The 17,535-nt window shown below is 43.0% G+C and overlaps 1 protein-coding gene across 6 annotated transcripts in view; it reads left to right on the forward strand.

Annotated features, from left to right (window-relative positions):
- mgat5 (alpha-1,6-mannosylglycoprotein 6-beta-N-acetylglucosaminyltransferase) overlaps window positions 1-17,535 on the forward strand; it is a 101,546-nt gene that overhangs the window by 49,545 nt on the left and 34,466 nt on the right. For all 6 annotated transcript variants that reach the window (XM_080199324.1, XM_080199328.1, XM_080199325.1 and 3 more), the window contains 3 exons: window positions 5-139; window positions 9,718-9,851; window positions 16,611-16,744. In XM_080199324.1, the coding sequence (XP_080055450.1) occupies window positions 5-139; window positions 9,718-9,851; window positions 16,611-16,744 (403 nt within the window). The remainder of the gene's footprint in view (window positions 1-4; window positions 140-9,717; window positions 9,852-16,610; window positions 16,745-17,535) is intronic.

Raw genomic sequence — 17,535 nt, forward strand, 5'->3', positions numbered from 1 at the left:
ACAGGATAATGAAGAAAGTGATGGGTAACAGGTCAGGTTGCCCTACTCGTGGTGATAAGATAGTGGAACTAATCTATATTGATATTGTTGGCTTGACACAATTTAAGAAAACACTTGGTCCATCTTGGGTTCATTATCAGTAAGTATTACCCTGCATTGTTTCCTTGCTGTTCAGCTATTGCGGTGATATTTACATACTGCATCCCTGGGCTGGTCAGATTGCAGTTTGAAGTCTGGACTATGAAATACCCAACCAAATTGTTTTCCTCTGTTCCATGAGTTGTTACTCCCGTTCCCATATCTCCCCTGTTGCTTTGGTATCCAATGGGCTGTATGCTGCAATCTGGGTTTAACTGCTGGAATGTGGAAGAGAGTTAGGTCTCCAAGCAAACGGTCAGGAGTGACGAGAAGTGGTAATTGGAAAAGATGATTTTTCAGTGGGATTTGGGGGAGGGGATGGTGAGAAAGTAGTGCTTCAGTTGACTGGATGGTAGGCAGGAGAGACTGTGTGCTACTATGGGCAGGGAGAATGCAATGACTTTTGTGAGCTTGGTGTCAAATGTTGCTTAGCTTGACAGTTTTTGCGATGCAATGTTCAGAATAGTTTATGGCAGTGTTTCTACCATTGCTTGGTCCAGGAGACCATGCAATAGTAGAGACACTGGGGGTCAGAACAGAAACCATGAACAAATACTGTAAATATTACTTGCTGGACCACCAAAATTTGGGCCAGTGAGTGCGAGAACACCTTCAGATATTCACTCCTAAATACCCAAAGTCAAAATGTTGTCACATGTTAATATCCCAGTCCTCTTCCTGATCAATTTCCTTCTGAAATTTTTTTTAAGATAAGGATTTGAAAAGCACCTTTTCTCCAGCTTTGTAAGAGCACAATCTGGAAACTAGTTGTGTCTGCATCAGAGTAAATTATTTTGAGTAATCAATAACAAATTATTGATCCTTTTGCATTTATTTGAATGTATGCAAGTCTTCCGGAATCGCATGTTTTAGAACTAATCAGGATAGTCTGTAGTGAATGACAAACCAGAATTAATTAATACACCTGTTTGTCAAGGATGCTTTTTCATTTACTATGTAACAAAATCACAATATTTAAGCTGATTACCATTTTATCCATCTGGATTCATCATTCCAGAGAAATTGCCATTCACTTCATGATTACATTAATTTTGCCTCAACGACTATCATCAATTTAATATGATGCTTAGTAAGAAGCATTTCTTTATCTACCTTGATGTCCCCATCTTGAGTTTGAACCTGTATTTCATTGATACTGGATGTTAACTTTGTGGGTCTTCTCTCGGTTGCCTCGGTTGCTAAATATTCCTTTTGTGACGGGAATCCCATGCTATATTCAGTAGCAATCTGATAGAGCACTCAAGTTTGATCAATTACCTTGCATTCTACATTTACTGTTGTAGTTCAGTGTTGTATTGACTTCATTAATTTGTTTCTCTACACTTGCATGTCATGTTTAATGTTGAGCCTACCAAGACACCTGCCTTTTTCTGTTCTTATTTGACTGTTACAATCCCATTCATGGAGTATACTTCTACTGACATTTGTATTTTCGCTTGTATTAAATTTGCTTTTGTTCTGATGATTTGCTTATCTTGTCTACTTAGTCTGTAATTTCTAATCTGTGTCTCCTAAATTTGACTTGCAAATTTGGCCACTGCATACAGTTTCAAAATCCAGGTTGCACAATAAGTTGACACCCTTTTTTAAGAAAAAGTACTCTGCCTTCTCCTTGTTATGAGCTGTATACCAACATAACAGGGTGGAGTGATATTTGTGGACTAGGCTGTTGCAGAAATGTCTCTGCAAATGTGTGATTTGAATAGGCAAGGCAAACAAGATCAGCTGTTGTTTGCATCACTGCCACCACTATCCACATCAACACATGGCATTTTGCATCAGTGCAGTGCTCCATCTTGTGGCTTTGACACAAAATGACTGGTCCCAGTTTCATTCTCTGTGATCGGTAAAATAAACTGCCTACTAATGTTTCCTTGTTTGACGACTTTCCATACTGATCGGCAGCAGAAGCATAGGCTGTGATTTTATGTCTCAAACAGTTGGCGGGGAAGAGGCTTTAAAATTGCATTTGGTGACATTGGGCCACTCCCCAATGTTTTCATGCCATTTTACAATTGGTGGATGGGTGCCTGTGTGGGAACACTGCTCATGTTGTTGAATTAAGCTGTTTAAAGCCTATTAACATTGTTACTAAGCTAATAGAGCATTATTTTGCTGACCCCTCCAGATTCCACAGTGAATGCATGGAGAAGGTTCAGAGTATCATCAGCTTTTAAAGAGCAGCAAAAAAGGTGGCATCTATGTAATTATGGTAGTTAATGGAGTTGGACATTTTTTTTTCCTTGGGTAGGAAGGCAGATTTATTTTGCAGGTGATTAGTTGGGAAACCATTGATCTGGGGTCAAGTTCCCTTGATCTTGGTCATGGAGCAATCAATTGAGAAGGGCATGAGAGCATGTGGGCAGCGTTGCAGTCACGACTGGCAGGACTCACTCAGACTAGCAATGCTGAACTGCATCATTCTTTCATGAGGGGGGAGAGAGTTGTGACCCCATGGATCAGGCAGCAGCAACAACTCCATGACCACCTTCATGGGCATTCTCATGGAGGGAAAGCAGCAAAAGACTGCAGAAGTCAGCTTAAGCAGGTGCAAGCATGGAGAAATAAGAACTTTTTTTTTTGTCCAGACAAAATGATCTACCTGCAGATGCCAGAACAGAAGTGCTGACAGAGCCTACCACTTCTGAGAGGCCATGACTGATCTTTGTGCCATGTTGAATTCTGGCTGCAAAGGTGGTCATCTGATCCCAATGGCATCCAAGTCTGTAAATTTCTGTGCCTCTGATTCATTTGTAACATATATGCCATTTGATTGCTTGGCAGTTACCATTTCCAGCGAAAGAGAATTTTACTATTTCTCCATGACATTCAGTGGCATTACCTTTGCTGAATTCACACCCTACCCACCATGAGCATCCTGGAGGTTGACCAGAAACTGAAGTTGCCCAGCCATATAAATACTGTAGCTGCAGGAGACATTTGTCCACCTTCTATAAGACACAAGTCAGCAGAGTGATGGCATACTCTGCACTTGTCCAGCTGAATGTGACTCCAACAGAGAAATCTGACAACACTATCCAGAACAAGGTAGCCCACTTATCTACCGTCTTAAATATTCATGCTCTCCACCAATGCATAGTATGTGTCCCATATGAGATGTACTGCGGCAACTCTTCCCAAAATCTTAACTTGGGACAAGGGCAGCAGTCACATGGGAACACTGTTACTGTATTGCCATTCCTTCACTGTCGTTAGAGCAAAATCCTTCCTAACAGCATTGAGAGAGTGTGGCTGCAGTGGTTCAGGGAATCGACTTACCACCACCATCTCAAGGGCAATTGAAGATGGACAATAGATACTATCCAGCAACACTCACGTTCCATGAAAGAGTTTTTGAAAAAATGTATAATTCTAGGCACTACTGGAGACATGGGTGGCACCTCCTAACCAGCCATATACGAATATACCAAGGTGATGACTGTCCTGTTCAGGAGCTAGCACGTATATCACTGAACTGATGCAGACAGCCAGGCTAAAAGAGTTGTAGGAATCTGCCATCAATGGATGCACTCATGTCTACCAGGCTCTTGGCAGCCTTCGTTAACAGGAAGTGATTTCATTGTCTCAACATGTGACCACCATTTGACAGATCCTGCAGTTGTGTATTCAGTGTCCTGGGAGCAGCTACTGCACATACAATAAATTCTCACTTCAAGTTGCCCCAAGTCCTTTTCATTTAATGTGTTTTTAATGGTGTTGATATTTATGTTCACATTAGCAACATTTCATGCCACTGAATACGTTAAGGTCCTGGGGAGGCAATGGCCTAGTGGTATTATTGCTAGACTATTAATCCAGAAACTCAGCTAATACTCTGGGAACCTGGGTTCAAATCCCAGTACAGCAGATAGTGGAATTTGAATTCGAGAAAAGATTTTCAATTAAGAATCTAACGATGACCATGAAACCATTGCCGATCGTCGGGAAAAACCCATCTGGTTCACTGAAGTCCTTAAGGAAGGAAATCTGCCGTCCTTATCTGATCTGGTGACTCCAGAGTCACAGCAATGTGGTTGACTCTTAGTTGTCCTTGTTCAGAGGGCAACTAGGGATGGGCAATAAATGATGTCCAGCCAGTTATGTCCATGTCCCATGAGTGAATTTTAAAAAAGTGACTCAATCACCATGCTGGAGCAGCCTCCTTCCTGACCTTCCACATCCCACCTCCTGATTGTCTCCAGCATTTCCACTTGCCATCCACCCACTGACTGCCGCTTCAGCCTGTGGCTTGCCTCTGTGATTCCAGGAAAGAATTAGATATAGCTCTTGAGGCTAAAAGGATCAAGAGATAGGGGAAGAAGGCAGGATCAGGGTATTGAATTTGGTGATGGTGGAGCAAGCTCAAGGGACCAAATAGCTGCCTCTTCTACTTTCTGTGTATGACTCTCCTATGTATGTGAGAGGTTGTAGATGTATGACAACTCAAATCTGGTCTCGCTCAGTAGTTTGCTTCCTATATCTTACCACTCGCTTCCTGACCCCTTGCTCAAGAGCCAGTGGGATGTTGAATGTGACTGATAGGAGGGATAGAGTAGGAGTGATGGCATGTTTCTTTTGCATTTTAACATTTTATTTTTAGGAATATAATGTGGCAATACACAGCATTTAAACTTACAAGGTTTAATATTTTAATGGTTGTTACTGGCAGAAAAAAATCCTACAGAACCTAACTTAAAGCTTTCACACAAGCTGTAATGAGTAAATCGGGACCATTCTCTGTCATAACAGCTAGAGATGTTCACGGAGAGGCTGAGAAGCTGCTATCCACAATGAATGCACAGAACAGAAGATGACCGCGTGTCCCTTGCGGGACACTTTTTTTTTTACTTCCGTCTCATCTTGCGGCTGCGTAGAGCTTATGCACACACTCACTATGCAGCTCTGCAAGTATCTCCAGCATCCACTGACTGGCCTGCAGAATGAGTGTTGACAGTCTCATGATTAAGAAACCATGTACATGTTTGAGAAGGAGATCATGGTAACGCTCATGGTCCTGGTGCAATTGTCCAATACCAAAGTTTGTAGATCTTATAGAACATAAGAACATTACAGCGCAGTACAGGCCCTTCGGCCCTCTGTTGCGCTGACCAGTGGAACCAATCTAATGACCCTCTAACCTAAACTATTCCAATGTTATCCATATGCCTATCCATTGACCATTTGAACGCCCTTAAAGTTGGCGAGTCCACAACTGCAGGCAGGGCATTCCACGACCTTACAATCCTCTGAGTAAAGAACCTACCTCTGACATCCGTCCTATAATTACCACCCCTTAATTTAAAGCTATGCCCCCTTGTGTTAGCCATCACCATCTGAGGTAAAAGGCTCCCACTGTCCACCCTATCCAATCCTTTGATCATCTTGTATGCCTGAATCAGGTCACCTCGTAACCTGATGTTCTAGATGTTGTCTAGAAGCTGTGCCTGGTCTGCACACAAATCATGCTGGACTTGCAGCATCTGCCTCATCACATTTGACTATAGAGGTGCATCATTAGCCTGGGGCTCAGTATGAACCTAGCCTTCCGTAGTCCTGATTGTCAATGGCTTGTGGTTACAGCCTCCAATAGCTGTCAGGGGCATATGTGTTGCTTGCGTAAGTTCTGAGCTAGAATCCACTTGGCAAGTGTAGATACCCGTTGATAGGTATCTACATTGGTGGAGTCCCTCCCTCCCTCCTCTGATTGCTCTGTTTTATGGTTGACCTGTGAAGGCCAAAACGATCTGTGCTCATCATCGCTCCAGACTGGAGCTTTTGGAGGAAGCTGTACCTCACTTCAGTGACATACTTTTCGACGGCACATGTACATCACTCCTCCTTGCCTAGGCATGAGGCTACTTCAACCTTTTGTGACAAAATTCTGGCCTCCCAGCTACAATGTTGCAGCTGCCATGATGCCCAGGTCACTCCAGAACCTTTATCTGTGGGCCTGAGATACTGCCCCCAATTCAGGCACTTCTTGTCATCATGTTTCCTCTTTTCCTGTGGGAACAAGGAAGAAATATTAGTTGACTGACTGGAGAAGGCACAATGCCTTTTCAACTTTCATGCAAGCCCTTAGCTCTGCTGCTAAATGGTATGGACTGTTATTACACCACCCAGGGCACCCTTGTGAAGGACAGCAGTGCTGCGCTTGTGCTCAATTTGAAGACTTGCAACATTCCTTTCCAAGGGAGTGGTGCAACTGTAACCCCTTGCCACTTGTTGGGCTTTCTCTCTCCAACATCTACACCCTCTCACTGACCCACAGGAACCAAAGTTGTGGTACTCGCCCTTTATAGGTTGGAGAAGGTCATCGACATGCTTGCAATACTGCAGCCAGGTTCTTTGGGCAACCAAACAGTTGCTATTGTTGTCTGCAATCTACATCCAGACTTGATTAGATGAGGAGGTCTCCTCTTTTGGTCTCTGGCAAAAGTAAACCTCTTGCCTTGCCTGAGTAACTTGGAGGCGAACATAAAAGGAATCATCACTGAACCATAGAGCCACGCAGGATCTACCTTTGCCGTGCCAACACATGTATCTTTCCTCTGGATTCCCACGGAGGCTGCTGGAGAAAGATGGAGTGCTGAGGCAAAGGACATCTGGGCTCCAGTTCTGGCATCCCTTTAAACGTGGTGTCAGCACTTCATTCCATGTCAACTGAAGATCCAGCCACCCACTCAATGCTTAACTCAAGCGATTTAGTTGACTGGTTGGTATAAAATCTGAGAACCCAAAGTCAGAGGGGAAGGGGAAGGGCCATGGCCTCCCACTTCTGGATCTGCATTAACATTCAGACCGGCTCCTAAAAAAAAAATCCCAACCTTTAGAATTGTTTACTGATGGCTGAACAGAGTCTTTGGGAAGAGGTGCTAATGATTTGCATCACCACCTTATGGCAATAGTGTTTGAAAAAAAGCAATTATTCACTCCTTAATTTTTTTGTTGGAATACGTTTTGATTCAAAGCCGCTGTTCTCTTTGTTAAAATAAAACATATGAGCAGTATAGCTCAATAGCAAACCCTTCAGCCCATCAAGCCTTTCTAAAGACCTTTTGCCTCTGTGTGGTCCCTGTATTCCCTGCCTGTTCATGTATCTATCAAGATGCCTCTTAAAAGGCTGCTTTGTATCTGCTGCTACCACCTTCTCTGAAGTGCATTCCAGGCACTTCGCACCCTCTGTGTAAAACAAAAAAAGAAACAAACTTGCCTCTCATCTCCTTTTTTAAACTTTCTCCTTAATGTTCTCTAGTAATTGATATTTCTACCTGAGGGGGAAAAGGACTCAGATTATCCATTCCATCCCTGCCTCCATAATTTTAGAAACATATCAAGTTGCCCCTCGCTTTCAAGTGAAAGCTAACCAACTTTGTCCAATTTCCCCTCACAGCCAATACCCTCCAAACCAGGCAACATCCTGGTAAACCTTTTCTGTACCCTTTCCAAAACCTCCATCTTTCTAATAGTGCGGCAATCAGACTGAACAATGTATTCCAAATGTAGCCTAACTAAAGTTCTATAATACTGATGAAGGCAAGCATGGCATACGCCTTCTTGACCACCTTTTTATACACTTGTATTGCCAATTTCAGGGAACTGTGAACCTGTATGCATAGATCCCTCCATATTAATGCTTCTCAGTGTTTTGCTGTATACTTTCCTCCTGTATTAGACTTTCCAAAATACATCACCTCACACTTGTCTGAATTAAATTTCATCTGCTATTTCTCCACCCAAGTCTCCACCTATCCATATCCTCTGGCAATCCTTCTTGCTATTCACAGCTCCCCAATATTTGTCATCTGCAAACTTATTTATCAGACCAACTACATTCCCCTTACTCATGTATAACAAACAATAGGGGTCCCAGCAGTGACCTCTGTGGAACATCACTGATCAGATCTCCAGTCAGAAAAACACCCAATGCTGCTTTCTGTCTTCTATGACCAATCCAGTTCTGTGTCCATCTTACCAGCTCATCATGGATCCCATGTGACTTCACCTTCTATATCACTGCCATCCTGCATGATGGATCTTGTCAAAGACCTTGCTCAAGTCCATATAGACAACACCCACCACCTTGCCCTCATCAATCGTCTTTGGCACGTTCTCAAAAAACTCAGTCAAGTTTGTGAGACGCTGCCTTCTCAGCCATGCTGCCTATCGCTAATAAGCCCATATATTTCCAAATGTGAGTAAATCCTGTACCTAAGAATCTTCTCCAATATTTTCCCTGTCACTGACGTAAGGCTCAGTGGCCCGATTTTCCCGGTTAATACCAGTTGCCCTTGAACAAAGGAACAACATTGGCTGTTCTCCAGTCCTCTGGGACCTCTCCTCTGACTAAAGAGAATACAAAGATTTTGTGCAAGGTCCCAGCAATTTCCTCCCTCATTCTCTGGCCTAAAGTGAGGAAATAAATAATGTGCAGAACTCAAGGCATAAGAATGAACTGTTGAAGCAAAACTGGTAAGTATGAGGTTCCGGGGGGGGGGGGAGAGAAGAAGAAATGACAAAAGGTAATACTGGGGAGTATTTGTTCAGTAATGCAACTTTTTAAGTAATTTGCAAGGCATAGAAACCTCTTTCAACTTAGTTTTTGTATGCTTGTACCTATTGTGCAATAATTTCTAATTCTCCAATACAAATAATGTTTCATTAGTTCCTTCAGTGCTATTGGGAGGGTTCCATGGCTGAAAATGTTTGGGAAAAGTTTGCATTTGAATAAATAACCGTTTCTAGTTAGCAGAGGGTCTGTAACAAGACATAAGTAATTGACAAAGCCAGAAAACATGAGGGAAAAATTCACCTGGTTATCTGGAAAGTCATGCCTGAAAAGGTGGTAGAAGCAGCTTCAACAGCTTTCAAAAGAAAATGAGATAATATTTGAAGTGAAAACATTTGCAGAGCTCTTTGAGGAGAGCAGGGGAGTGGAATAATTGAATAGCTCTTCCAAAGGTTTGGATAGGCAGAATGGTGCCTTCTGTGCCTCTCATTCTAGTATTCCTTAGATACAAATTCTGCTTAGCTGTAGATAGTTGAGGGAAACTAAGTGCTTTTCACTAAGTAGCACATCTGCCAAAGGTAATGGTTTAATAAAACAGTGCTTGTTTTCACTTCCATGTAACATGCTAAGTAGTAGAGTGATTGCTATTTTCACACTTGTACAGCAATATTCTTGTTTCCATTTCTTTGAAATGAGCATAAATACTAATGCTAGTAGTGGTTCAGCTAATAGAAAACACAAAATATTAGAAGACAGCATTTCAGCATTCGTCTTTATTAGTCATCTGCATTGGCCTGATAGGGAGCTGCCAGCAATGTAAGTATTACAAACAAACACAACTTTTGCTTCTTAATTAAAAGTTTCTTGAGGCAGTTAACAGCATTAAACCACACTTAGCACATAAATATGCTATCTGCATAATTTTAGGAGTGCAGATGTCGCTTCCATCATGAGTGGTTACAGAATTTTGATGCAATTGTGCCTGGCTTCTCACTGATTATACCTCACTTCTCTGGTGCTCTGTTCTATGCTTCCATCCTTTTCTCCAGGTGTATGCTTCGAGTGCTGGATTCATTTGGTACAGAACCAGAATTTAACAGTGCTCCGTATGCTCAATCCAAGGGTCACAAGACACCATGGGGTAAATGGAACCTCAACCCACAGCAGTTTTACACAATGTTTCGTAAGTAACGATATCTTTTGATTCTCTGTCTGCGTGAAATGATATGAAGATAGTGAAACATTCAATACTAGAGCATCAGGCACTAACAGATCACAAATTTAGTTCAAATTTTGATGCCAATTTAGGGATTAAAATTATTGAAAATTGGTAGAGGATTTAACATGTCAATCAGTTGAATGTTGCGCAATTATTTTGTTCTTTCTTTAAGCATAGCAATTGGCCTAGGCCCGAGTTTTGATTACAAAATTCTGAAACTGTTGAGAAACAAAACATTAAAAGTAAGCAAGCAGTGTAGAATAGAAATTCTATTTCTGATGTTCACCCCCACATATGCATGTATACACAAGGAATAAAATCAGTTTTCCTATCTTGAAAGCATCCTTGTCAAATGTTCCAAATTTGTTGCATAACATGTAATCAAATAAATGGTGTTTTACATATGTTCTTATAAAGAATATGTATACTTCAGATCCGGGATCATTCTTGCTACGTTTCTGATCAATCGGCTGGTTTTCTTAGCTCAGGGTCCTTCCCAGTGACCATGTCTGCAGTAAGTGCAGGTTGCTGGAGGAGCTCCAGATCAGGAGGAGCTGGCCTCTGAACTACAGACACTGAGGCTCATCAGGGGGAGAGAGGGTGCCATTGTCAATGGGGTGCAAGTGACATCCACCCCCCCTGGACTGGCTAACTCTAAAGGTCAGCAACAATAGGGGGCTGCTGAGAGGAGGAAGGGGGGTGGGGAGCAGAGGCCTCAGCCTCTCAATCTGCATAACAGGTTTGAGGTGCTTGCTTCCAGTCTGGACGAGAACGAGGGAGGTGAGGTTGGTGAGCAAACTGCACACGGTACAGTGATGCAGTAGGACATAGGCATAGAGAAGGTGAAAAGGAACGTGGTAGTAATTGAGGATAGTGGGGTGAAGGGTATTGACACTGTCCTTTGTCACAATGACAAAGTGCACAGAAGGGTGTGCTGTCTGCCTGGTGCTCGGGTCCGGAATGTCGCATCTGGGCTGCAGAGGAACCTGGAGTGGGAGGGTGAGAATCCAGTCGTTGTGGTACGTGTGGGTGCCAACGACGTAGGCAAAATGCGAACTGAGGATCTGGGGAGGGAGTATGAAAAGCTGGGAATGGAATTAAAAAGTAGAATCAACAAGGTGGTTATCCCTGGGCTACTGCCTGAACCGAGTGCAGACGGGTGTAGGGTTGATAGGATTAAGGAAGTGAATGGGTGGCTCAGGGAGTGGTGTGGGAGGAATGGGTTTGCATTTATGGGGCATTGGGTGGGATGGGGTTGGTCTGAACCAGGCTGGGACCAGAGTCCTGACGAATCGTGTAAAGAGGACTGCAGACAGGGCTTTAAACTAATTGGGGGGGGGGTGCAAGGGTAGGTGGCATTACGGGGTCTAGAGTTAAGGAGAGGGTACAGGTATGGGTAGAGGCCGAGGATGTCCCAATAATAAAGGGAGTAGGGGGCGTGAGTATGGTTAGTGGCGTTCCGGCAAATAGGGTCCAAGTGAAGGCTGGGATGAAGGCACTTTATCTGAATGCACGAAGCATTCAGAATAAAGTGGATGAGCTGGTGGCGCAGATCAGCACAAATGGATACAATCTGGTGGCCATTACAGAGACGTGGCTGCAAGGTGATAGGGACTGGGAGCTGAATGTCCAGGGGTATCAAGTGTTTAGGAAGGATAGGCGATAGGAAAAAGGCGGGGGCGTAGCTCTGCTGATTAAGGATAGCATCAGGGTGGTAGCAAGGGATGATATAGGAACCAAAGAACAGAACGTGGAATCGTTGTGGGTAGAGATTAGGAACAGCAAAGGAAGGAAGACGCTGGTGGGTGTCGTCTATAGGCCCCCGAATAATGATCTGGAGGTGGGGCGGGCTGTTAACGCGCAAATAAGTGCGGCGTGCAGGAATGGGACGGCCGTAATTATGGGGGATTTCAATCTGCATATTGATTGGTCGACCCATGTTGGACGTGGTGGGCTCGAGGAGGAGTTCTTGGAATGCTGCCGGGATAGTTTCCTTGAACAGTGTGTGTTGGAGCCGATGAGGGAGCGAGCTATCTTGGATCTGGTGTTATGTAATGAGGCGGGTAGAATTAGGGACCTTGCGGTGAAGGATCCTCTTGGGGAGAGTGATCATTGTATGGTGGAGTTTCTGGTGCAGATGGAGGAGGAGGAGAAAGTGGGTTCCCGGACACGCGTCCTTTGTTTGAACAGAGGGGAGTACGGTAGGATGAGAGAAGAATTGGCGAATGTGGACTAGGGGAGCGCGTTGGAAGGTAGGTCTGCTGAGGAACAGTGGAGGATCTTTAAGGAGATCTTTCTTGGTGCTCAGCAGAAATTTATTCCAATGGTCAAAAAGGACAGTAGGAGGAGAGGTAATAAGCCGTGGATAACGAAGGAGGTGAAGGAAAGTGTTAAATTAAAAGCGGAGGCGTTTCGAGTAGCTAAGAGTAGTGGGCGAGAAGAGGATTGGGAGAGGTTTAAATGTCAACAAAGATTGAGAAAGAAGTTGATAAAGAAGGGTAGGAGAAACTATGAAGCTGGGCTAGCGCTTAATATAAAAAAGGATAGCAAGAGTTTTTATAAATATATAAAAAGGAAGAGGCTGGCTAGGGTGAACGTTGGACCCTTAGAGGATGAGAAGGGGGACTTAGTGGTAGGGGATGGGGATATGGCTGAGGTCTTGAATAACTTTTTTGTTTTGGACTTCATGGAGGAGGACGTGAATAATTTGCCGGGTGTTAGCGATGGAAAGGTGGTAGGACTGGAGGGTCTCAGTGACATTACTGTTACTAGAGAGGCGGTGCTCGACAGACTGGAGGGGCTGATTGTGGACAAGTCCCCAGGACCGGATGGAACGCATCCAAGGGTTCTGAAAGAAATGGCGGAGGTGATAGTGGATGCCTTGGTGGTTATTTTCCAAACGTCGCTGGATTCCGGGGAAGTGCCAGAAGATTGGAAAACGGCTAATGTTACGCCGTTGCTTAAGAAGGGTGCCAGGCAAAAGGCAGGGAATTATAGGCCGGTTAGTTTAACATCTGTTGTAGGTAAAATGTTAGAATCCGTCATCAAGGAGGAAATAGCGAGCCATCTTGAGGGGAATTGCTTGATAGAGTGGACGCAGCACGGTTTCGTTAAAGGGAAGTCGTGTCTGACAAATTTACTGGAGTTCTATGAGGATGTGTCTAGGGCGGTGGATAGAGGAGAGCCGGTGGATGTGGTCTGTCTTGATTTTCAGAAGGCGTTTGACAAGGTACCTCACAAGAGGTTATTGCAGAAGGTCAGGGGACATGGAGTTGGGGGTAGGGTGTTAGCGTGGATAGAGGATTGGTTGTCAAATAGGAGGCAGAGAGTGGGGGTCAATGGGTGCTATTCGGATTGGCGGTTGGTGACTAGTGGAGTGCCCCAGGGGTCGGTGCTGGGGCCTCAGCTATTTACCATTTATATAGATGATCTGGAGGAGGGAACCAAGTGTATGGTGTCGAAATTTGCTGATGACACCAAGATTGGTGGAACGGCAAATTGTGTGGAGGGTGTGGAAAGTCTGCAGAAGGATCTAGGTAGGCTGGGCGAATGGGCCAGGAAATGGCAAATGGAATTTAATGTTGGCAAGTGCGAGGTGGTCCACTTTGGTAGGAATAATGGTAGGAAGGACTATTACTTACGTGGCGAAAAACTGCAGCAGGCGACGGTGCAGAGGGACCTCGGGGTCCTTGTGCATGAGTCGCAAAAACCCAGCTTGCAGGTGCAGCAGGTGGTCAGGAAGGCGAATGGGATGCTGGCCTTCATAGCGAGGGGGATTGTATATAAAAGTAGGGAGGTCTTGCTGCGGCTGTATAGGGCATTGGTGAGGCCGCAGCTGGAGTACTGTGTGCAGTTTTGAGCGCCGTACTTGCGCAAGGATATTTTGGCCTTGGAGGGAGTGCAGAGGAGGTTTACTAGGCTGATGCCGGAGTTGAGGGGGTTGAGCTATGAGGAGAGGCTGAATAAACTAGGCTTGTACTCGTTGGAGTTTAGAAGAATGAGGGGAGATCTCATTGAGACGTGTAAGATGATGAATGGGATGGATAGGATAGAGGTGGAGAGACTCTTCCTGCTCAGAAAGGACAGTAGGACTAGGGGGCACAGCCTCAAGATAAAGGGGGGGGGGCGGTTTAGAACGGAGTTGAGGAAGAATTTCTTCACTCAAAGGGTGGTGAATCTCTGGAATTCTCTGCCCGTTGAAGTGGTGGAGGCTATCTCGCTAAATATTTTTAAGAAGCGGGTTGATGGGTTTTTGATAAGAGAGGGGATTAAGGGTTATGGGGAGAGGGCGGGAATGTGGAACTGAGCCACGACAGATCAGCCATGATCTTATTGAATGGCGGGGCAGGCTCGAAGGGCTGGATGGCCTACTCCTGCTCCTATTTCTAATGTTCTTTTGTTCTTAAGCTGCCTGCAGATTACAAACTCTGTGCTGAGATTTAACTTTGAAAAATGGAGTGGGTTTTGTTTAGGTCAATTGGGGAGATGGTTAAAGTCTCAGAATTCTGTTGCCTGACTTAACCATCACTAAGGCACTCATTTCTGGCTTTAACTGAGCCTGGAAGATGGGCAAATTGATCCAAGGAGCTAGGTTAGAGCTTTAAATATGATAATGAGCTAACAGCCTTATTGGACTTGGAAAAATTGAATAACAGCTATTGGCCAGACTCAGTTAACCAAGCACTTCCTTGACTGAAGGACTTGGTGAATTGAGGGGAACTACTGCCGTTGGACTACACTCTTCCTCTATTTCCTACCTTCGCATGCTCTATTTTCCCCTCCCCTACATCTGCTATTGTAGATACTATTTCAGAAGTCAGTTGAGAGTCAATCACATGGCTGTGGATCTGGAGTCAGAAGTAGGCAGACCAGTCAAGCATGGTAGATTTTCCCCCTTTTGAAGGGCATTAATAAACTACATAGGTTTTGATGACCCAAACTATAGTCTCGTGATCATTATTATTAAAATTAGCATTTTATTCTGACTTAATTGAATTTACATTTCACCAGTGCTATGTAGGATTTTAACTCGTGCCCAAGAGCATTGGTCCAGGCCTCTGGTGTTCCTCATTCAGTGCCCAGAACGGATTACAGTTCTCTACATGGGATTCAACCAGAGCCTTATGTAACTAGCATAACTTCTACCGTTTGTATGAGACCAACATTTGATTATACTTTTTAATTGTATTTTCTACCTGCCCACTAACTTATAATTGTTACTTGGATACCCAAAGCTCTTCTTTTGAAATTTTGTATTTTCTCATAATTTCTCTGTTCCTAACTTCCAGTATTTTTTGTTAGTTTTAGTTTAGTTTAGTTTTATCTTGATCACACAAATCAAATCAGATAAATACATATGCCATAATTGTATGTAGTTTTGAGAAGCAATATTGAGAGAGGATGGATTGAATTCTCCCACACCTGTGGGAAGAGGGCACAAAGAAATTTTACTGTATTTGCATCAGCCTGGCCTCCACACTGAGTCGGACACCTGGAAATGGAACAGAGCTTCACAATAAAAAGTCCCTAAATGTTCATAGCTTGGACCTACCATAACTTGCCTGCATTAAATCACAGTGCCCAAATCTCTCAAAGCAAAAGTCATGTCGTTTGCAATTACTTCATGAAGATTAATGGCTTCCCTAATCCAGTTTGGTATATCTTCAATGCGCTCCTCCATAGCAATATATTCCTTCCTCAGATTAGGAATCCAAAATTGCATGCACTAACCCAGGTGTGGCTTCACAAAGGTCCTGTATAATTGCAGCAAGGCATTCTTACTCCTGTACTCTAATCTCTCACAAAAAAGGCCAACGTATTAATTGCTGCCTTACACCTGCACGCTTACCTTTAGCAACTGGTATATGAGGGCATGCAGGTCTCATTGCACATTCTCCACTTAATTTTATAGCCTTTTCTCTCAAAGATGTCTCATGGTTGATTGGGTTCATATTAAGTATTATTGATGTGCAAGTTGGTAATCTTTGAATGAAATCTTTGAGTTTTTGATAAGAGAGGGGATTAAGGGTTATGGGGAGAGGGCGGGAATGTGGAACTGAGCCACGACAGATCAGCCATGATCTTATTGAATGGCGGGGCAGGCTCGAAGGGCCAGATGGCCTACTCCTCCTATTTCTTATGTTCTTATGAAATGTGAATGAGATAATGTTTAAATATTTTTTAAAGCTAGTTCTGTAGCATTTGGTATAGTTGTGTATCTCATGGTAAAATGGTCTTTCTGATTTGAAGGATATGGAGTATTTCTGTAGTACATTTAATGTTTATCACTTGAGCGTATAGAATTTAAAATAAATGTTTTGGCAGATCTGCAGAGAAGAATTGAGGGATTTGAATGTAGTGATCTGGTGATTTGACTTGAATGTATTGGTTGCTTTCGGGACGTGGCCTATTTACAATTGTAATAATTATTACAGAGCTCCTGATTAAGTACTCTTAGTTGCTGTTGATTTTATTGGTATTTGGATTGCTTAAGTTAACAGTCTCTATTGCACAGTATTACATGTTTTTTTTTAAATGTACTATCTGAATTTCACTAAAGGCACTTATTATTTAGTTAGTAAGTTTGGCATTGCCAAGAATGCCCAAGAATATTTTTGGGTTAACTGGTAATTACTAGCTTGAAATAACCCTTGCCAGATTCTTCTAAACTATGGTAACTATTTCAGATAAAACTATAAAATCTGTGCTATTTGGCATTTGCAGCTCACACACCTGACAACAGTTTCCTAGGATTTGTGGTTGAACAACACCTCAATGCGAGTGATATTAGTCATCTTGATGATATCAAAAGACAGAATCAGTCTCTTGTGTATGGCAAGGTGGATCATTTTTGGAAGGTAAATATATTTACTGAAAAGAACTGTTAACCAAGTTAAATTTGTTTGACTGAAAACTTAGATTGGCCATAATAGAAACAAATTCTGAGCCGTTGTATATGCCTGCTTTCTATTGCCTTTACTAGTATGTTGAAATTCTTGGTGCATGGGGGAAATTATCAATTGCTGGTATCTAATTTTGCGCATAAATAAAAGGCAACTGGCAAAGAAAAATCTAGTGCACTCATTTGCGCAACTTTCATTTGAGTCAATTTTCAGACAGAAAGGACTTTAAATGGCCACCCATTGCAGATGGGAAGCTGTTTACATATTCAAATTGATTTTTTTTTTGCCCCCACTGTCAGACTCTGAAAGCAGATTATTTATGGTCGACTCAGAAATATTATATTTAGTTTTGTGTTCTCAAGAAAGAAACTGCTGCTTTGTAAGAGATACAAAGCAGATACATCAGAATGTTAGAATCAAAAGTTAAATTAGGAGAATAATGCTCTTAAGTTTAGAATATTGAGTGATGTAATCAAGGTATTTAAAATAATTGATAGGACAAAGTTTTTTTTTATATTTTGTGATCAAACTCTGACATTCTAAAATATCCTTTTTACCTTCTGTGCTCCGGGATTAAAAGTCCCTTCAAATGTTGTGATTGAAGTGAATAGTATAGATGCATTTAAAGAGAAGCTGGATAAGTATCTGAGGAAGGAGGAGTATATGGCTATGATGGTCAATTTTAGTTGTGAGAAGTTGGAGACGGCTTAAGTGGAACATAACTGGCATAATTTGAACCAAATAGC

The sequence above is a fragment of the Carcharhinus amblyrhynchos genome, chromosome 11 (assembly GCF_965287045.1).
Source record: "Carcharhinus amblyrhynchos chromosome 11, sCarAmb.v2.hapA, whole genome shotgun sequence".
NCBI classification, from domain to species: Eukaryota; Metazoa; Chordata; class Chondrichthyes; order Carcharhiniformes; family Carcharhinidae; genus Carcharhinus; species Carcharhinus amblyrhynchos.